The following is a 19,112-nucleotide window of genomic DNA, read 5'->3' on the forward strand; positions in this document are numbered from 1 at the left end:
TATGGTTGCTGCCATCTTGTGCTGTCAATGTCATTATGAGCCAGAGTCTACGCAGTGGTATATCGAGGTCCCACCCATACATTCATCCGACCAATTGCAGGCAGCACCATTGATTACAAGCACACACAGCTGTCAATCATAGCACCAAACCCCTTTTTACAGCATCACATAACTAATTAAAGCCAAGAACACCTGAACATACATCAGCGTGATAACAATAACCTATAATGACACTAACCATCATTGGGAAAAATTTATTTGACTTGCACTTTGATCTTTTAGTTTGGCTCATGTCCCGTCCACTAACAGAGGAGGCGGGGTTTATGACTTACACTGCAGCCAGCCACCGTGGGGCAATCGAGATGTCACAGCAGCTGTTGGAGAGCTGTCATGTCATCCCTCTATATTATACAGACTACAGTGTCAGTGAAAGAGAGAGTTTACACGTTGTTCACATGATAATGCTTCATTTCTAACCATAGAAAAAGATGTGGTACACAAATGTTGCTGGAACATCTCTTACACACATCAAGTTTATTACACTCACCTGTAATAACCAGACTAGACAGTGACCTCCACTACAGTTGTTCACTGTCGTATACAGCCTCTTATCTCAAAGTTAAACCTTCACCATCCTTTTCATCTGTAATCACTGTACCCAATACTAGTAACACCTTCCTGCTATGGATTAGTGCTTTCTTAATGTCATTTTTTTTTAACGTTTGAAGCTCCTATTGAGGTTTTTGAATGAAGCTTCAAATTCCTGCTGTCATATTTTATGATGTCAGCCCTCCCCACCCCCTAAAACAAAATTAAATATTCTTAAACAAAATCCTCAATATGAATAAAGTGATTCCTGGTTTAAATAAGTTAGGCTTTTTTTATTAGATCAACTTTCTTTGATGAATAAATTTACTTAATGGTGCTTTGTGAATTCCCTGTTAGTACAGGTGTGTGCCTCCCTTTGTGTGGGGCAAGCAGTCGAGCTAAACATCAACAAATGGTATAATACTTATAATGTCAGTGTAGCCTAATATTTGTCCGCAACTGCATGTGCAGATAAACCAGGTTTTAACAGAATGAACAGATATGTAAAAGTAAAAAAGACAAAAAGCTGCTCCGCATTCAACACACATCTCGCTCAACTCTTTAATACTCACCCAGCATCAGATTTGTATGTTCAGGAGTGACTTTTATTTAAACTTGTTACATGTATTGTGTCTTTTCAAAATAAACTTTTGTCTTCACAGGACATGTACAGTTTCCGCTGGTTAAATGCATACAGAAAATCAAAAGCAGCAACACAGGTAGAACACTTTGGTTTTAGGTTTACTTCCTTAGGTGTAGGCGGCAAAAGCACACGGTTAGGTTGAGAAAAAAATATCATGGTTTGAATAAAAATAAGTAAGTTTGTTACAAACATAACATCACATCATATGTCACTAGTGTAATCTGCTACACCTTCTAGCACACTGTTGTTTTTGAATAACTCCATTGACTTCTGGTTTCACATGAGCAGACTCCTGGGTGAAAGTCCGGAGTTTGACCCATCGCCCTCCTCTTCCGCTTGCCCTATGCGGACCTTCTCACTCCTAAGCTATACTACAGCAGTTCCTCTTAGAGTCAAAAAATGGTGCCAAGTGGTGGGTCTCATATCACTGCTAAAGCGTGCCCCTGTGTGTCAGTATGACACCAACGGCCACTGAGTGTCTGTATTTGACGAGTTGGGAGTGAGACTGGGTTGCACTGATTTAAAATTCAGTTGTCTATGAATGAAGCTCTGAACCATTGTGCACAGCTCCAGTGGTTTCTGTTCTTTAGTGTCAACCCCACTTTATGTACGTGTCACGAGAACTACTGGGATGGATTTATTAAAGAAATAGCTCAACATATTGTGAAATACATTTCCTTTCTTAGTGAGAGTTAGATGAAAAGATTGATACTACTCTCATGTTTGTCCCTTCAGTGTGAGGCTGGGGCGAAGAAATGGTTAACTTAGCTAGTTAGAAAAATGGCATCAGTCTTCTCTCTGCAATAAGACAAATACCTGCAGGCGTATTTCTCAAAATGTCAAACTATTCCTTTAATAGCTTTCACCTGTATTCATTTAGAGAGCATATTCCCAATTTACTATCAAAATCACTATCATTCCCTTGAAGGAATAAAAATAATCACCAAAAGTTAAGAAATACAAAGTAAATATTGTTAATATTAAAAACAGTGACAAAAACACTGATAAAAAAAAATAAAACATGCAATAAGAACAAAGACTTAAGGTCCAACAAAAGGACCGAAGTAATAAGTTAAATCGACTGATACAATTCATTCAATTTCAGCTCATTTACATATTGTCTGTAAACATCACTTGAAATAATCACAGTTTAAATAACCACTCAAACTGAATCTTTACATCATTTGTGAGTGATAAATAGATCAATAAGATGATCACATCCAGGGAAATGTGTACCGGGAAGTTTTTTTCCTTCTAACGGACACCTCGTTTTTGTTTTGTTCTGTCACTGGAATGACACGAGGAAGTACTGAACACTAACAGGGGATTGTCTGTCTAATAATGAAGCTAATAATCTGATAGCTTCAAGCTTATCTCAGTTTTCTTTGTCAATCAATTACTTTCACCAAGGTCTGGTTTTATAGTCATACAGGTACGTGTGATTCAGACTATACGTTGCACCACTGCTGACTAATTTGTAAGGTGGTATTCTGTTTTTGGTCATCTTTATCATGTTTACTGTGACCAGCCCTTCATGTGCTCATGAAAAAAACTTGTTGCTTATTTAGTCATGGATATTTAAGGCTATTTCATAGAGAAACATTTAAGATTTGAAGACAAGTTCTCAGGGGCTTTAACAAACTCTTATTCCACCTCTGCATGTGTCCTCCCTAACTCAAGGTTGGCTGTGTGTAGTGTTGACCCAATCAGGCATGGTGCCCATGTTAAACATGGCGTATCCCCAGGTGTTAACGGCCAAATTAATGGTCAAAATCCCAATGATGTTCAGCATGAAGCCAGCTTTCACCTGAAGGAACAGACAGTGACATTCTCATCAGTATGCAGTAAAGGTCAAAAACCAGAGTATGTGCAGGAAAGGTCTTAAGTCTTAATTAGTGAGATATTATAAGACTCAAAACATCTCTTAAAGTCCTGCAGATGTTTTTTTTACGGAGTATGTAAAAGACACTTCCCTCCTCCTACCTCAACAAATATCCTTAGAGTATTTTCTATGCTATACTATAAAGAGCATCAAAATAGAGCTTCTGACAGAGGTTCAGGATCAGCCCTCAATGTCCTCAAATCCTAGAAATGCCCCTCCATGCACCTGAGCTGTGTGGAGCTCCTGCAACTAGAGAGCCTCTTGGCAAGGATGAGTGAGGACAGCAAAATGTCAAAAGGTTGAAGACAGGTAAATTCATTTAATATATATACTGATAAATGTTATTAATGTTTATTAACTGGCCCCTGGCCAACTGTAATTGTGCAAAAATGTCCCCTGTGCAAAGCAAGTTGAATATCCCTGCTCTAAACCTTGCTCACATGACTGATTCGTGTAACACAGACTGATTATGAATCTCACCATGTCTATGACTTTGAGTTTTCCGAAAGAGAAGGCGATGGCGTTGGGTGGTGTGGCCACAGGCAGCATGAAGGCCAGAGAGGCAGCGAGGGTGCAGGGCAGCATCACGTACAGCGGGTGTATCTTAATAGCCATGGCCTATAAGAAACACAGTTAACACAGTTAAATGCACGGAGAAGCTGTGTGTCAATGTCTGTGTGTGCGCATGTCGACTTCTGTTTACCATCGAGGCCAGTATGGGCAGGAACAGGGTGGTGGTGGCCGTGTTGCTGGAGCACTCAGTGAATGTTGCCACCAGCAGGCTGAGCAGCAATGCAATGGCGTAGGGGGGAATTTGCTCCAGAGGTGCCAAGCTCTGTCCTAGCCAATCGGACAGACCTGATTTCTGGAAACAAATTTTTCAAGCAGAAATGTTGATCGTTTTGAAAAAGGAGTCATAATGTTATTATTTGCTGTGTCAGCAACATTCAATTTAGAACAAGCCCAGGCTTATTGCAGCAGCTCAAAACAATTCTGTTCTGGCAGACGCACTGCAGCGTTTTACAGAAGGATCCCAGAAGCTAATAGAAATAGTTGCTAAGTCTGCTGCAGCACGTTGCACACAGCAGATCGAGTTTTCCTGCTAACAGGCACTCTACTTGAAATAAAGATACAATCTAATTATGAGGATGAATGTATTTCTGATGACTAAAACACAGCCACAAATCTTTGATTCATGTCATTCATAATTGGCCTTTTAACTGTATTAACTTCATCTGTAGGCTACAGCACAACAAGGTCCTTGAGCAAACAGTCATAAATGTGCATACAAAATATGAGGCTGACAGGTCCAGTAGTTTGCGAGTTTAGCTGCAAACAGACAGAACAAGACACTCACACACGCACACACAACCAGACGCACGATTCCCACCAGGATTACACCTGGTAAAGACAAAAACGTGAAGCACCGAAATGCAGGACCTTCTCACATTTGAAAAGCTGTGACCAGAAACAGTTTTTCTTGATAAATACACAAATAATTGATAATCTGATGATGATAATAATCTTGAAGTACAATAAAAAAGGGAAACACAATGTTCATGTGTGTTTACCTCACTGCCAGCAGCCAGAGCGAAGCCTCCTCCAAGCAGCAGGATGATGTTCCAGGGCATTCGCTCGTGGACGATCTGCCAGTTCAGCAGAGTGGAGGGGGTGTTCACCGTCCCACCTGTGAGACCCAGACGAAGTGTGAACATGAAACAGTAATTAGTTTTAAAGTGCAGTGTCCTATCCACTGGGTAATCATCAACCAGTGCTCCAATGAGCTGAAATTCAGGTCATATGAACATTATGAAGGCATTGTATTAGCAGGGATTTTTTTTTTGGTCTCTACAAATGTGATTAGTGGATTTAACATCTCACCTTCATCATCGATACCGTAGCCTCCACACTTGGGCAACCGGGAGGGGATGACGAAGAAGAGCATTGATACTAAGATAGCGATAGTTCCGTCTGACACATGCCTGAGGGACACAAGACAATATTATTTCACAAACCCAAGAAAAGACCAAAACCAACAATGTGTTAGTCCATCTCTCAAAGCTTTCTGACCTCCCCAACCTGTCTGTAGCACTCAGCCCTAAGGACAGCCATTCCTAGCAGAACACCATTAAGCAATGTGAGCAGCTGCTTAGGGACCCCTGATCTCTTGGGGCCCCCTAGAAAATATATCTTTTTAATGAACTAGAGACAATAACTACATAAAAAAAAAGTGACAACATGTCATGCCATTGTTGACGTATAAAGTGGCATGAAAAGAACAGACTCAAGTAAAGTACAAGTACTTAAGTGCATATATGTACTTAGTTACATTCTGCCACTGGTGTTTAATAGTTTGACAACACTTGTTGGAATCTTGTCTTCTCTTGTGATTTGTTGACAGCAATGAAAATACAGAATATTGCCAGACTTACTGTTTAAAGTTATGACACAAAAAAAGATAAAGGCTCACTCCTTTTTGAAGAGCACTGTCGCCCAGCCGTCGATGAAGCCCGGCTCCCTGGTGAACCACAGGGCAACCAGCAGGACGAAGATGGTGAGCACGGCCCCTTCAGAAAACCTCATGGGCCCTAGCTTATTGTACTCCTGCTTCATCACAGTGTACGCCTCCCTATCTCTGTCGCTTCTCCCAGTGCAGCCGAACGACTGCCTCAGGCTGAGGAGATAAGTACAAAGTGCAAAGATGCAGGGTCAAGATGCATAGGTCAACAAATCAAAGGAATGATTTAAGATTTATAAGCATGACCTAAGTTCAACGATGGTTTAACTGTAAAGTTGAGCAAACTATGGATTTACAGCATTTTGTCATCATGGTGTCATTATATGGAATACCAAGTTTGAACTGAGTTTCTTTACTGAAAATCAAGTGCTCTCACTGTTTTCTCAGACACTTGAAAAAACTGAGCTGTGTTGAGGCATATAGAATTTTTAAAAAATCTTAATAAATGGTAGCATGGATTTCTTCCTGATAATAGCTTGTGCTCTTTTACTGCATCTCGAATCATAAACCTCATTCAGCAGCTTTAGTGTCAGCACAGCGATAATGTTTTCATTTCATTTCATTTTCATTTCAAACCTTTATTTAGTCTCGAAGGACATTGAGGTTTCCCTCATTTCCAATGTCGTCGAGATTACAGACACATTTGAACCACAGCACAATAAAAACAGTACAGAATAATCACTGTGAACAACAATCTCATCAGTGACCAGGTAGATAGAATAGAATCAGGTAAAACAGTTGCAATGTGAAACACAATGGTTAGAAATCAAAGTCCTGAACTCTGAAAGAGAAGGAAGAACATGAATTTTTAGAGAGTGTTGGAGGATGTTCCATGAGCTTGGAGCATCAAAAGAAAAAGCTGTTTTACCAAGTTCAGTACATGCTCGAGGAACTTTAAGAAGTAGCAGATCAGTAGAGCAGGTTGTATAGCTACCAGCATTCCACACTAACAAGGTTGAGATGTAAGGCGGTAATTTTCCAACGAGGGCCTTGAAGATATATAAAAGCCAATGTTTGTTGCGCCTCTCTTCCAGAGAAGGCCAACCAACCTTCTCATACAGAACACAATGATGTGTTCTGTACCCGTCACCAGTAATAAATCTAAGAGCAGAGTGATATACACTGTCCAAAGGCTTTAGAACTGAAGCTGCAGCATGTCTGTAAATTACATCACCATAATCAATGACAGGTAACAACACAGCTTCAACAACTCTTTTCCTACAGAATAAAGGAAAGCTGGATTTGTTTCTGTACAAAAAACTGATCTTTTGTCGCATTTTAGTGACAAGGTTGTTTACGAGGTGTTTGAATGTTAAATCCTCGTCTATCCATACGCCAAGATATTTATATTCAGTGACTCTTCCAATTCTAGAGCCTTCTATAGTAACCAAATTCAAAGTTTCATGTGCGAAGTTAGTAAAGCTGATGAACTGAAAATCATAATGAAACGTGTCACAGATTACTGGCTGCCTGTGTGACTGTAAATAGTAACATATAAACCTTTATCACCACAGATACAACTTTATTAAATGTTGCTCATAACAATAAACAGTGGCTCTGTTCTATTAAATTGTCCCAGTGAGTTATGACAGTGTGACAGTGAGCTGGGGCGACATTTAGGGAATATATTTATCATAAACTAGAAACAGGCAAACAGCAAGCCTGGCTCTGTCTGTATATATCCTGTCATATGTGTCAGACAATAAAGAGTCTGGAACAAACAAGATACACATAATTAATTTGAGAGCTTTAGGGGCGCTGGTAGGTGTATTTTGTTATCTTTGGACAGAGCCAAGTGAGTGTGCTAAGCTATGCTAATAGGCTACAGGCTGTAGCTTCATATTGAACAGATCGTCTCAAGGCTCCACTAGAGAACAAATTAAAAAAAAAAAATGTTGTAGAATTTTGTACATGTATTTTTGTTGTAATGCAGCTTCATCTTTAAAGGGTCAGTCCACCCAAAACAAAAAATACCTCAAATGATTTACATAAATAGCTTCAGTTATATTTTTTAAGTTTTTAAAGTACCTGCTACTCTCAGTACAGTGGAGTTGGATTTAATGTGTGAAAAGTGTGTTTCTCCACAAACAATGTGCCGGGGTACTTGTGTAAATGATCCCTTAGAAAGATAGACCTCTCTGTTGGAGAGTGAAATCATGTTTGTTAAACCAGAAACAGCCCTGAGATTGCTATCCCCAAACCCACCAGACTCCATTTAAATAAACAATAATTTAAGCCTGCATGCAGCCAACATATTTTCACATCTAACTGGGTGAATTAAGGGTTTACTTCAACCAAACCAGAATTGGTTATTGTTGGAATGGTGAAAAGACAAACCAAGATGGTTTAAGCGAGTTTTATTTGGTTCCTGATTAGTTGTTTTCCTGTTTGCTTCATTCTCTGAATGAACATGTTTCACAATTATAAAATTATTGTTTATTTAAATGGAGTCTGGCGCATTTGGCAGTAGCAATTTTGAGTCTGTTTCTGGTTAAACAAAAAGGATCTTACTCTTCAACAATAGGTCTCTTTGTCGGGATCCTTTCCATGATGTTTTTCAGAAACTTAAAATAAAAATCTGAGCCTGTCAGTGAAAAAAACAAGTACTTTTAGTGGACGTAAATAGACGGTATGCAACTGTTCATTAATTTGGCTGCAGCCCTCTCACTTACCAATTTAAAAAAATCAATGTCCCATTAGTCATATGAACGAAAAAACATGGAAAAATAGGGTCCAGGTTGAAAAACACAGCAGTTACATTATAAGATCTGAAAAATAGTTGTAGGGCTTAATACCATATGGTGTAAGTGGGACAGTATTTTATATGTTGGGGTTAAATGACCATTTAAACATGATGCTGAGTACGTAAAAAAACATCCATGTCTTCATTGCTCACAGAAGCATCTGTGGCTGACTGTATTAGACTGAAGTTGTCTTACTTGACACCCAGGAACATGAAGTGGAGCCATAAGAAGGTCAACACCAGCATGAGCAGCATGTTGGGAAAAGCAAAGGCAAACCAGCTGGCAAAGTTGATGACATCACCATTTCCAGGGAAGAGCCTTCACAAAAGATTAGAAACATGGAGAGATGAGAGGCAAAAAAAAAGGTACAAACAGCTGCACTACTTGCTTAGTTAATTACTTTGTTAGTTAATGCCTTACTTACTCGTCGATTTGGCCCTTCAGGATGATGTTGGGGGTTGTGCCGGTGAGCGTGGCCGTGCCTCCAATGCTGGCAGAGTAACACACACTCAGACTCATTCCTTTGGTCAGGAGCTGGTACTTCACTTCCATTGCTTTTCTCTTGAGCTCCTGCAGCGACTCTGGACTCCACTCGTGTTCAGCTGGAGCCAAAGACAATCAGTAAGTTAAAGTTATTAAAAAAGTTCATCTACAAGCAGACATTTTTACTTACGCACGCTGTCCTCCAGCTGAGCCTTGGTGTCTGGCTGGTCCTTTATTTCCTGTTTAGTTTGACTGATCTCGAGCTCAAACGCCTCGTTGTGCTCGGCTGCAGCCTCAAAATCTCGTTTGTCTGCCCGTTCCTCTGTGGCCCTTAGCTGCTGCAGCACGGCCTGGGCGATGGGCAGCATCATGGCTGTGGTGGCCGTGTTGCTGATCCACATGGACAGCAAGGAGGAGACGATCATGAAGCCCAGCATTAACCTGTGTGAGAGGGCGGTGAAAGGGGGGAAATATGAGGACAGTGATCGTCAGTAAAACAGTAGTGGTGGGGATCAGATCTGTTGTGTTTTCTGTTTTTGCAGAACAAACAAATGTTTTTTCTCACTTATTGTTTCTAAATTCTGCCCTTCTTGTCGAATAGACGAAGCTATAGTCTTTGTTGGCTTTTGTTTTGTCTATATGCATGAGTTAAAGTTTCAGTGCATTGATTAATTTGTTGAGACGTATGTTTTTTGCAGTTGATGCTCCTGGTTGTTGTGGAGGAATTACTCAAAAGTGGCCAACAGTGTAAATCCACCCCAATCGTACTGAAGAGACCTAATCATAAGAGGTGCTGAAGGAAGGTTTTCTGTTATCAATGTACCCTTCACTAAATCCCGCCCCAGTCATAGTGTTGCATCGGCTCCGACCAGGGTCCAACAACTACAGGGCTGAATTCCACTGACTCATGAAATCATATCAGATTTTCTGCATTTACAGGCTGGTATTGTGGATTTCGAGCTAGTCACGTTCTGCCTGAGACACATGTAATAATGATACTAGTAACCTGGAGAGGTTGGAAGGAGATATACGTTTCTTCCTTATTCCCAAAACATAATCAAACCCTGAAAAGTGTAGAGTTAGGTAGCTAGCTCTCAAAGGTATACTGCATGTATACACATGCTGCCTTTGTCTTTTAATGATTGTAACAGAGAATAAAAACTACCCTGCTTTACAGGATTGATTTTCAACCAGCTCTGTGTCATTGTAGTGTGTGCAGATGAACAGTGTTTGACTTCCCCAGGAGCTCCCTGCCCATCTGTCAGTGGAAGTCCAGGTGGTGGTGGCACGAGGGGAGCCAAACACCACTCATCTGCACCATTGATATATAATAATAACTAGATACTGGATGCCAAAATGGCACCTATTTGATCCATATGCCAAAAATAATTTGGCTCATACACTTTACATTGTGATGATGTCACAGATTTTTTAAATCGTCTCATGAATATAAAATCTCCATGGATCAAAAATGAGAAAGACTCATAATTGACCTTGTTTGCAGTTCAAAGTGTCCTGTCAGCAATTTTACAGACATCTTTTACGACGTTGGCCCAAGGGGAAAATGATTTGGGAAAAACTGGAAGCAAGGCTGAGCTTCTCTCTGGGGGACCTGATCTGCTAACACTGCGATGACACAGAGCTGGTTGAAAATCACCAGGTGTGGTTCACTTTTACACTGCGATCTGTACGTTGGGCTTTAACTTCTATCTTTATCTTTTTAACCAGTTTTCACTGCTGAGTGACATTATGCATGTCTCCTACAGATGTGTATTATCCGTCTGCTTCTCTCTCTCTCTTTTAAATTTTTCTACAACATTTGATCATTTTTCTTCAGGGATTGCAGTTTGACAGTGCGGGCTCCATGTTGGCTACATCTTGACAGACCACACGCAAAGAGACAGGGCTTAGCAAAGGGTCAATTGAACATTCCTGACACGTTATATCATTTAAATAAATGTAATGTGGATGTTGTCTTAAAATGTGAACAAGTCCAGACTTCAACTACCCTCGTAACCACTGCTGACCCTGTAGTCACATCTTTCTTTTTGCTGCCTACTGTTGTGTGCACAAGTGAGCTGTATCACAAGGCTTTCTTACAGGGCCGGACGAACGCCAACTAGCAGCAGAACTCGGAGAGCGATGCGCTTATGAAGGCTCCAGTGCTCCACCGCGATGGCCACCAACAGGCCACCGATGAACAGCATGTTTGAGTCTTTCAGATACTGAATACTGACCTGAAATAAATCAAACAGACAATAACTTCAACAGAAGAATAAACGTGGAAAAACAAACAGCAAGTGTATGAGCTATCAACTAACCAAAAGACATACTGACCCATACATAAAGTATAATCCATTTTGTTTTATGAGCAGTAAGGAAAACACAGGGAACAGCAGATATTTAAGGTTCCGTTCTTCTGGTGTCCTTCAGCTGCTCTACAGCTGATCCTGACCTCTGATCTATCACAAGCTAAGCAAAGACAAATATGAGGTTGTATTTAAGGCAACTGGAACTGCTGTAAAATCCCAAAGATTTTTAGTTTAATCTGTTAATCAGTGACGGGGGAAAAGTTTGAGGGTCTACACAATAAGTAAGTTGTGATTAACTGAAGCTGGAACCAGTTTTTCTCTTCTCTTATAGCTTGCTCACATGAAATAAAATGCTGTCCTATAACAAAACTTTGCTCCAGATACTGTCAAAGACTATTTGTGAAAAGCCAAAACAAAACCTCAGAAGTACTAGACATCTTTCTACCAAAATGTCTGAGAACCTTCTGGCAGTATTTCTCCACAGGTATCAGTACGGGTACATAAAGGCTGGCACCATAGAAAGAGAATCAGAGTAGAACGAACATTCCCATTCAAATCAGTGTGGCAGGATGGTCCATGGGGATGGTAAGAGCCATTTTTGTACCATTGCCATTGCAAGAAAGAAACTTGGATCGGTGTACAATTGTATTTTTCTGCCTGATAAGGCCAGAATGAAGTTCTCAAACTACTGAGTGACACTTTACTGCCCCAATGACACTTGTCACTACAACAACTAACAACAATCGCCATTTTCGTTTTTTACAAGTGAAACGTCCATGACAAACAGTTCAATGTCCTTTCTACTGTAATTTTATTTCTGGCTGCCACATGGACTGTAGAAACTAAATTGTCCTTCAGGGATAAATAAAGTTTCCTGAACTGAACTGAACATAACGGAGCACAAAAATGTAGCCTAAATAAGGACTGACATCTCCAGCCTTCATGATGCCCATCATAGGGAAGAGGACGACTGGCAGTAGGGCAGTCACAGCCAGAGGCATACACTCTGTACACCAGTACAGAGCCATGAGGATGATAGCATAACCACATCTGGCTTCCTGCAAACACACACACACATACACTTGGGTTAGAAGAAAGTGGTAGCGAAGTAGGCCAGTTTCTCGAAAATGAGAAGTGACAAAGATCACAGCATTAGTGCAGCATTTTGTCATTTTACATGTGAAAGGTGCTGAGATATGCAAAGACACAGACACAGATGCTGGGTACAGACAAAGACACACACCTTACAGTAAAGTTAATACGGTATTTCAGCCTTCAAGTGCTTTGTCTTATCTCCGGCCTCTCTTTAAAAGGCAATAAGACTTTACACATGCAGATAACGCTAACCCTTGACCATAAAACAAACAGTTTGTTGTGTTCTTGTCTCACAAGATAATTTTTATGGGTCCTCAGTAAAATCACAAAGACCGTTTTAACTACCCGACACTAAACTTTCCACAGGAACGAGACCTCGCTCAGCTCTGCACTTTGAGTCAAAGTGTCTGCTTTTGCACTTCTAAACATTAAGACCCAGTGAGATAAAGGAATACCAACATGTGTATTTACTGTAGCATTCATGTGTCATTTATTAAATTACAGCACAATACAACAGTTTTGTAGACCTATATTTGCTTTCACTACCATTTACTTACTTTACAGGCCTACTATAATATATTTTACCACTATTACAATAGCCTCCTACTACTTTTCAGTTTTAGTATTTAATGCATCATATTTTGATTAAGTAAGTGTTTTGATTTAGGTTAGATACACACTCTCTTTTCTCTTCTTATTTTTTTTTCAGTTATGGGTTGTTCATATAAAAAAAAGCCTTATCTGACAAAATAGTTTGTCATTTTGGGAAAAAAAAAATTTACTTTCTTGCTGAGAGTTAGAAGAGAAGATCAACATTACCCTTGTGTCTGTGCACTAAATATAAAGATGGAGCAAATTGTTAGCTGAGTTTCGCATCAACACTCGAAACACCTAGCCTGGCTTAGTTGTAACAAATCCGCCTACCAGCACTGCTAAAACTCACAAATCAAGAGGTTGTATCTGGTTTGTTTATTCCATACCAAAAAAAGCAAAAACAGGTGTTATGTGATGGACTAGTCCTTAGCTAGAGGCAGTTGCCAGGCAACTACCAGTTACCTGCAATGGCAAGACTCTAAGGAAACTATAAAATAGTAATGATGTAGTTTTCCAGTAAGACTGCAGGAAGTCACCGCTCACTGATCACATCATAAACCCCTCATTAAACCACAGCTTGTCATTTTCACACATAGGTGTAGGTGCAAATTAAACAAATAAGATATAATGTGTTAGTTGCAATTTCATATCTAACTCTTTCATATCTAAAAAAAAAAAAGCACATAAGTGCATTTTCCAAAATGTTGAACTGCAGAGTGGTGCAGAACTGAGTCCTAATACCCGGACATGAGTTAGCATTTTAGCACTCCCGGTTCCCTCATCTCGAAGTTTTTTTTTAAGGTGCTTTTGGTAAGATGCCTGAAATAAGGTCTGTGGTTAACACAAGCTTAAGAGACTTTAACGTTTTGTTCTATGACATAAAATACATCAGTAAATACCCCACCCATGAATTCTGAAGCCTTTACATGGCTTACAAAAATGTGGTTGCCACCAAAAGGCTAAATGAGACCTTTACAGCATCGTTGTTGTGGCACGGGCTATTCTCATGCACGGTTCGTACGTTTTCCTGTGAAAAGTAACATATCCCCTATAACAATGAGCCAGTAATTCGTGCATATTTTGTTTGGAAGGCTGTGACAAAACACAGGACTTCCCCCAGGAGACTGGTGTTCATAACTGTTTGAACTTTGGGTGAAAAGTGATTCATTCTAAGGTGTGTCCTCACCTTGTTTCTTTTCCTAAACCTAACTACTTTACCTTAACGTTAACGTTAAGGATGTGAATCATTTGTGGGCCACTAATTTGTAGGGTTGTTGTGTGTGCACTTTTGTAAGATACAAACCATTGTATGAGGATGGGTTGCTCGTGATGCTGAAGTCATGTGACCATGGTGTATTCATTTATATTCTAATGTTAGTTTTTTCCTCCTGGAAATTGCATTTTTGCTTCAAAAATCATACAACTGGAGTTTGTTTGTGGAGATTATCTTGCTAGACAAAATGTGTCCACTGTGAATCATATACGTTTGTTTGCCACAGAGCTTATTTCTGCATTGATCCAAAATCCAATGGAAACATCCAATAGGCTTTTTCTTGAGGGAACCAGGGCGATACTAACTTCCACGCTGTCCTACAAATAAATGCACTTTATTTCTTATTACTCATTTATAGGCTAACTATTATTATACTTATTACTATTAGTAATAGTAGTATTTGATTATTATTGTTATTATCAATCATTTATTATCAGTCCACCAAACTAAGTGCATGCATATGTTGCAGCATCTTCCCATAGTTTAAATTGTTCTGGAGTGAAAAGTAACCAGAGATAAAATAACTCACTGCACTAACTTGGCATGGAGAGTGCTGCTGAAATGGAGATGGAGGCAACAGTGTTCTTTATGTCTTTATTGGCACCGAAAGTCTCTGTGTTGTCAAATGTGGTTTAAGATTAACTGTGCATTGTGCATTACAATGTCACCTTTGTCTCTCAGCCATCATAAAAGCAACAGACTCTTCTTACAGTAAATACAACAAGTCCATAAATGAGGACAAGGAAATAAACAAGCTGATGAAAAAGGTGTCTGGTTGCAGCATTTAAACACAGAAGAGGTTACATGGGTCGGCAGGTTTAAGGTTATTGCATGTGTTTCCACTGATTACGTTAGGAATTTGACCCTGAAGATTTTATCTTATGAGTGGTTTTCTTTGAAAACCTGAGGAGTGATAAGTGACGGTTAATGGCCAAATACAAATTACAAAACAAATAGCCTGCATGCATGTTAAATAACTTTGACAGATTTATGTTTTATATAATATCAGTTTGAAGGTTAATGTTATTGTTTAACCTATATGGCTCATACTCAATATAATTCTACATTTATGAAAGTGGGCATCGAAGTAAAGAACTGTCTTACTTCCTTCTTATGTTGTTGTATAAACTGTTATCGGTTGGATCTAAAGTCATCATGTTTTAATTATGTGATTGTAGCATCAATAATGGTGATGACTTGTGAAGTTTTTGTTCATAAAAACACTTTTGCCAACTGAGCTACTGACATATGTAATGCAATTTCATGAAATTTTAGACACAGATAATTTGTTACAACTCTAAAAACCCCTCAAATTGTCAGAAATAAGATTGTTTATTAATTTGCACCAATATGAAATAACAGTTTGAAAGGCAAGTTGACAAATTAATTGAACAGGTTGAACTCAAAAGGACAAATATTTGATGTGCACATACAACCGCATGTGCACTTCTTTTGCAATCACCTCTCCATGTGTTAATAAACAGGGCAACATTTGTTTCCATGATGTATGGCATGTACAGCGCAATAAACAAGTAGAAAAAAAGGGCACAGACAGTAAGGAACAAACATCTTTAGTCACAGTCAAACCCATCACAACTTTTACCTGTTTTACACTGGGAAACACTTGTGATGTTCTTCCAGTCAAGACAAACAGATTAAAACTACCCAGCTAATTAAAGGTAAGTTACCTCCATGCACACACACAATCACACTCACCGATGTAGGGATGACGAGTGGCAGGGGAAGGAGTACAAGCGGAGTGACGACGATGATGATGAAGTTTCTGTGGTTCCACAGCCACTTCAGCCAACTACCCATGATTGTGCTGGCAAAACTGACAAAAAGCAGCAAAGCGGAGAAAAACTATCCAGAGAGTAACTCACGGCTGATCAAAATTTACAAAGAGTAAATTAACCTACACAAAGTTCAGGTGAGCTGACAGAAAAGCTAAGTGACAGAAAAGCTAAGCGGTAAAGTGGAGCTGAGGAAACACAGATGTGCCTCACAGACGCCCACTGAGGTAATGAGACTGATGTAACTGCAAAAAGACCCTTTTATATCTCTAGTGGCATATCAAACATTAACCCAACACCAACGAGATCACAACCCTTTACAGAGAGGCAGATGAAGCTATTGGTTAAGAGAGAAAGCAATAGAAAAGGTAGAGAGAGGTCGAGAGGCTGAGAGATGAGGAGAAAGATAGCGAAACGATGCAGGTTTATTACCTAAAGGAGAGCAGCTCCGTCGGGTCTAACGGTCAGGGCCTGTGTATGTGCCAGCTGAGCTGAAGGAAAAGAATAGGTACAGCAGCCACTTACAGTCTGCTACAAAGTCAACAAACATGAAACTTTAGTTATAACTTTGATATAAAAATCCCCGAAAGGGATGCTTTTTTTTATCAGAGTTAAAGGACAAGTGATTATAACTCTGTATTATAGGCCTATAAGTACACAGAGGTGTAGAAGGTCTAACATGTTTTAGCCTAAGTTAGTGTCAGACTAATTCAACATTCCTCCTCAAACGAGAAGTTGAGTTTCAATCAATAAACACCCTTTTTCTATTTACGACACCCAAGGTTTTTGCCGCTGCAGCTGTAAGGGAGACTGGGGATGGTTGGCAACACTTTTAATTTCTACAACAACAAACAAACTACAAATCACCTGATTCACTCTGCACATACTTAGTTCAGAGCCTCGGAATGAGTCGCAAAAACAGAAAATGTTTGAGCGTAACATTACTTATGTAGACTTCAGATAGTTCCCGCGGGTTACTGACGGACCATTTGAATACATTATACTGAGAGACAGAATTTTTGGGGAGTAGCAGTCAATAATGCATGTTAATTTAGTTAAGATGTGTTGTCTTACCCTTTAAAAGTGCATCTGCTGTAACTCCACTGCATTGGAGCATGTGCTGTTTACTTTCAGAAACTACTGAGAGGCTCCATGATCTGCCATTGCTGTAAAAAAAAAGGGTCCATTGGAGTGAATGGAGATGACACAACTCTCTGTTCAAGGGCTCTGGCTTAGTCCTTATTCTTCATGTGAGGAATTAGCACCCAGTGGCAGACACAGCCAAGTTTATAAGAAAAAAATAACTTTAACAATTTTTTTTACTTCATTTATTTTTGTGATAGCATTGCCTGCTTTGTAGTTACAGTCATCAAACTTATGTTTAATATATGAAGGTGACTTTTATGCAAGTTAGTGCTCATGTTTTAGCTGAGAGCTGAAATGTTAGCTAGTTGGTGGCCACAGGAGTCTGGGTTAGTTGTAACAACATGAGAAAAAATGTAGAAACCTACCCCAAGCAAAATTTTAATATACTTGGCTCACACACAAGCACAAACACACACTCACAGGCAGGACCAGCACAGACAAGCAAAAACACACATAGTCAGCCAAGTAAGAGTGCAAAAGGATACACACACACACACACACACACACACACACACACACACACACACAGGATTGCAAGACAAGTGCAAACACACATAAATAAACATAGACACAGACACGCACATCATCACATCAAACACACACACACATGCGTCATCTTGGCATCCAGTATCTAGGTATTATTATAAGTCTATGAGTTCACCCCAGGCTATGTTACAACTAACCCGGACCATAAGGGTTAACTGTCACATTGCTCTCCTTGTGTTTGAGACCAAACCAGGTATTGAAGAGATAACAAGTACAAATGCACACATTCCAGATATTTAGGGGGATGTGTTCCCTGTGTCAACTCCCTACCCAAATAATATTCCACACAGCTTTTGTCATTACAGAGAGTCTTACTTTAAAGGAATAATCTGATACAGCCAGACGCTGAGGACAGCTCACCTGGGTCAGTAAACAATAACAAAATACACCTCACATGACCTTTAAAGTTCACTAGTTAACACTTTATATCCTGTTTGTTTAAACCATACATAAAAGCATCGTGTAAAAATGACATTTTATGGTGGGTTGTAAACAAGTAAAATAGAAAACACCATTCATGAATTGCACAACTGTCTTGTTTTATCATGTTTGCTAACAAACTAGTCCAATATCCTAAGGTAACCTGGGTTTTCTATTAAAGTTGTTAAAGTTTGACAATGAAATAATTCAAATGAAAAAGATATTTGCTCTTTATTTCTGTCTCTCCTTGCCTTAAATAGAAGGCGAAGTCAAACCCAAAACAAGACAATATGACTGGAAGGAGGACACACCGCTTGGTTCTGATGGCTGATCCGACAGGTGCTCCTTGGTAAGGCAGACAAAAGTAGGACAAATAGGAATCAGGAAGTCTTACAGGAAAGTTGTGCAAAAAACATAAAAAACAACAAGGTGCTATGTCTTCAGGTGAAATAATGTAATATAGAAATAGTGTGATCACTGGTGGTAGACTTGAAAGGATGCAAGTGTCGCATACTCTGGCTCCATTTGCATTTCTCTTTTATTCAGACAATGTTTCGGCCCACAGGTCTTCTTCAGGATCCACAAAGGTTATCAAACATGAAGATCACATGAGGTCTTCTTTAAGATCAACTGAGGCCTTTCTAAAGATTACCAAAGATGTTGACCTTGAGGTAGGCTTGAGAGCTGACACGTCAACTGAAAAAAGAGAAATTCATGGAGCCAGAGTGTGAGACACTTGTTTCCTACTTCCAGGTGACATCATAGGAAGATTATGAGACAATGAGCCCTTGAGCACAGATATACAAAGGGCCCCATAGCAGCAAGACACACAGACTTCGTGTTGGTTTTGTTTCTTGTAGTTGTATGCATCTTCTTTTGGTTTTGTGTCACTTTGTGTTCATTTTGTGTCTGTTTGCAGTCATTTTAAGGATTTTTTTTTGGTAATTTGTGCCTTTTTGTAGTCATTTGGGTCTCTTTGAGGTAAGTTTATGTCTTTTTTAGTTGTTTTGTGTCTTTTCGTGTCCATGTTGTGCCTTTTTGTAGTCATTTAGGTCTCTTTGAGGTAATTCTATGT

At 39.5% G+C, this 19,112-nt stretch overlaps 1 protein-coding gene across 1 annotated transcript; it reads right to left on the reverse strand.

The window, feature by feature from the left end:
- Positions 1–1,124: 1,124 nt before the first annotated feature.
- On the reverse strand, positions 1,125–16,160 carry LOC117265519 (solute carrier family 13 member 2-like). Its single transcript, XM_033640058.2, has 12 exons — positions 15,849–16,160; positions 12,100–12,228; positions 10,959–11,095; positions 9,049–9,299; positions 8,800–8,977; positions 8,571–8,693; positions 5,584–5,787; positions 4,995–5,095; positions 4,685–4,800; positions 3,817–3,978; positions 3,594–3,731; positions 1,125–3,038 (listed from the first exon to the last, which is right to left on the reverse strand). Exons 1-12 carry the CDS (start codon positions 15,948–15,950, stop codon positions 2,907–2,909), a joined length of 1,773 nt encoding a protein of 590 aa, XP_033495949.2. The 5' UTR covers positions 15,951–16,160; the 3' UTR covers positions 1,125–2,906.
- Positions 16,161–19,112: the final 2,952 nt, after the last annotated feature.

The sequence above is a fragment of the Epinephelus lanceolatus genome, chromosome 11, assembly GCF_041903045.1.
Source record: "Epinephelus lanceolatus isolate andai-2023 chromosome 11, ASM4190304v1, whole genome shotgun sequence".
Classification (NCBI taxonomy): domain Eukaryota; kingdom Metazoa; phylum Chordata; class Actinopteri; order Perciformes; family Serranidae; genus Epinephelus; species Epinephelus lanceolatus.

Bases quoted from the DNA above. Each gene is read 5' to 3' on its own strand.
- LOC117265519 (XM_033640058.2), bottom strand. From the start codon at position 15,950: ATGGGTAGTTGGCTGAAGTGGCTGTGGAACCACAGAAACTTCATCATC. The intron at 12,229-15,848 runs GTGAGTGTGATT...GTGTGTTTGCAG, and splicing joins CACTCGTCATCCCTACATCG to GAAGCCAGATGTGGTTATGC. The intron at 11,096-12,099 runs GTCAGTCCTTAT...GATTTATTTCAG, and splicing joins GCATCATGAAGGCTGGAGAT to GTCAGTATTCAGTATCTGAA.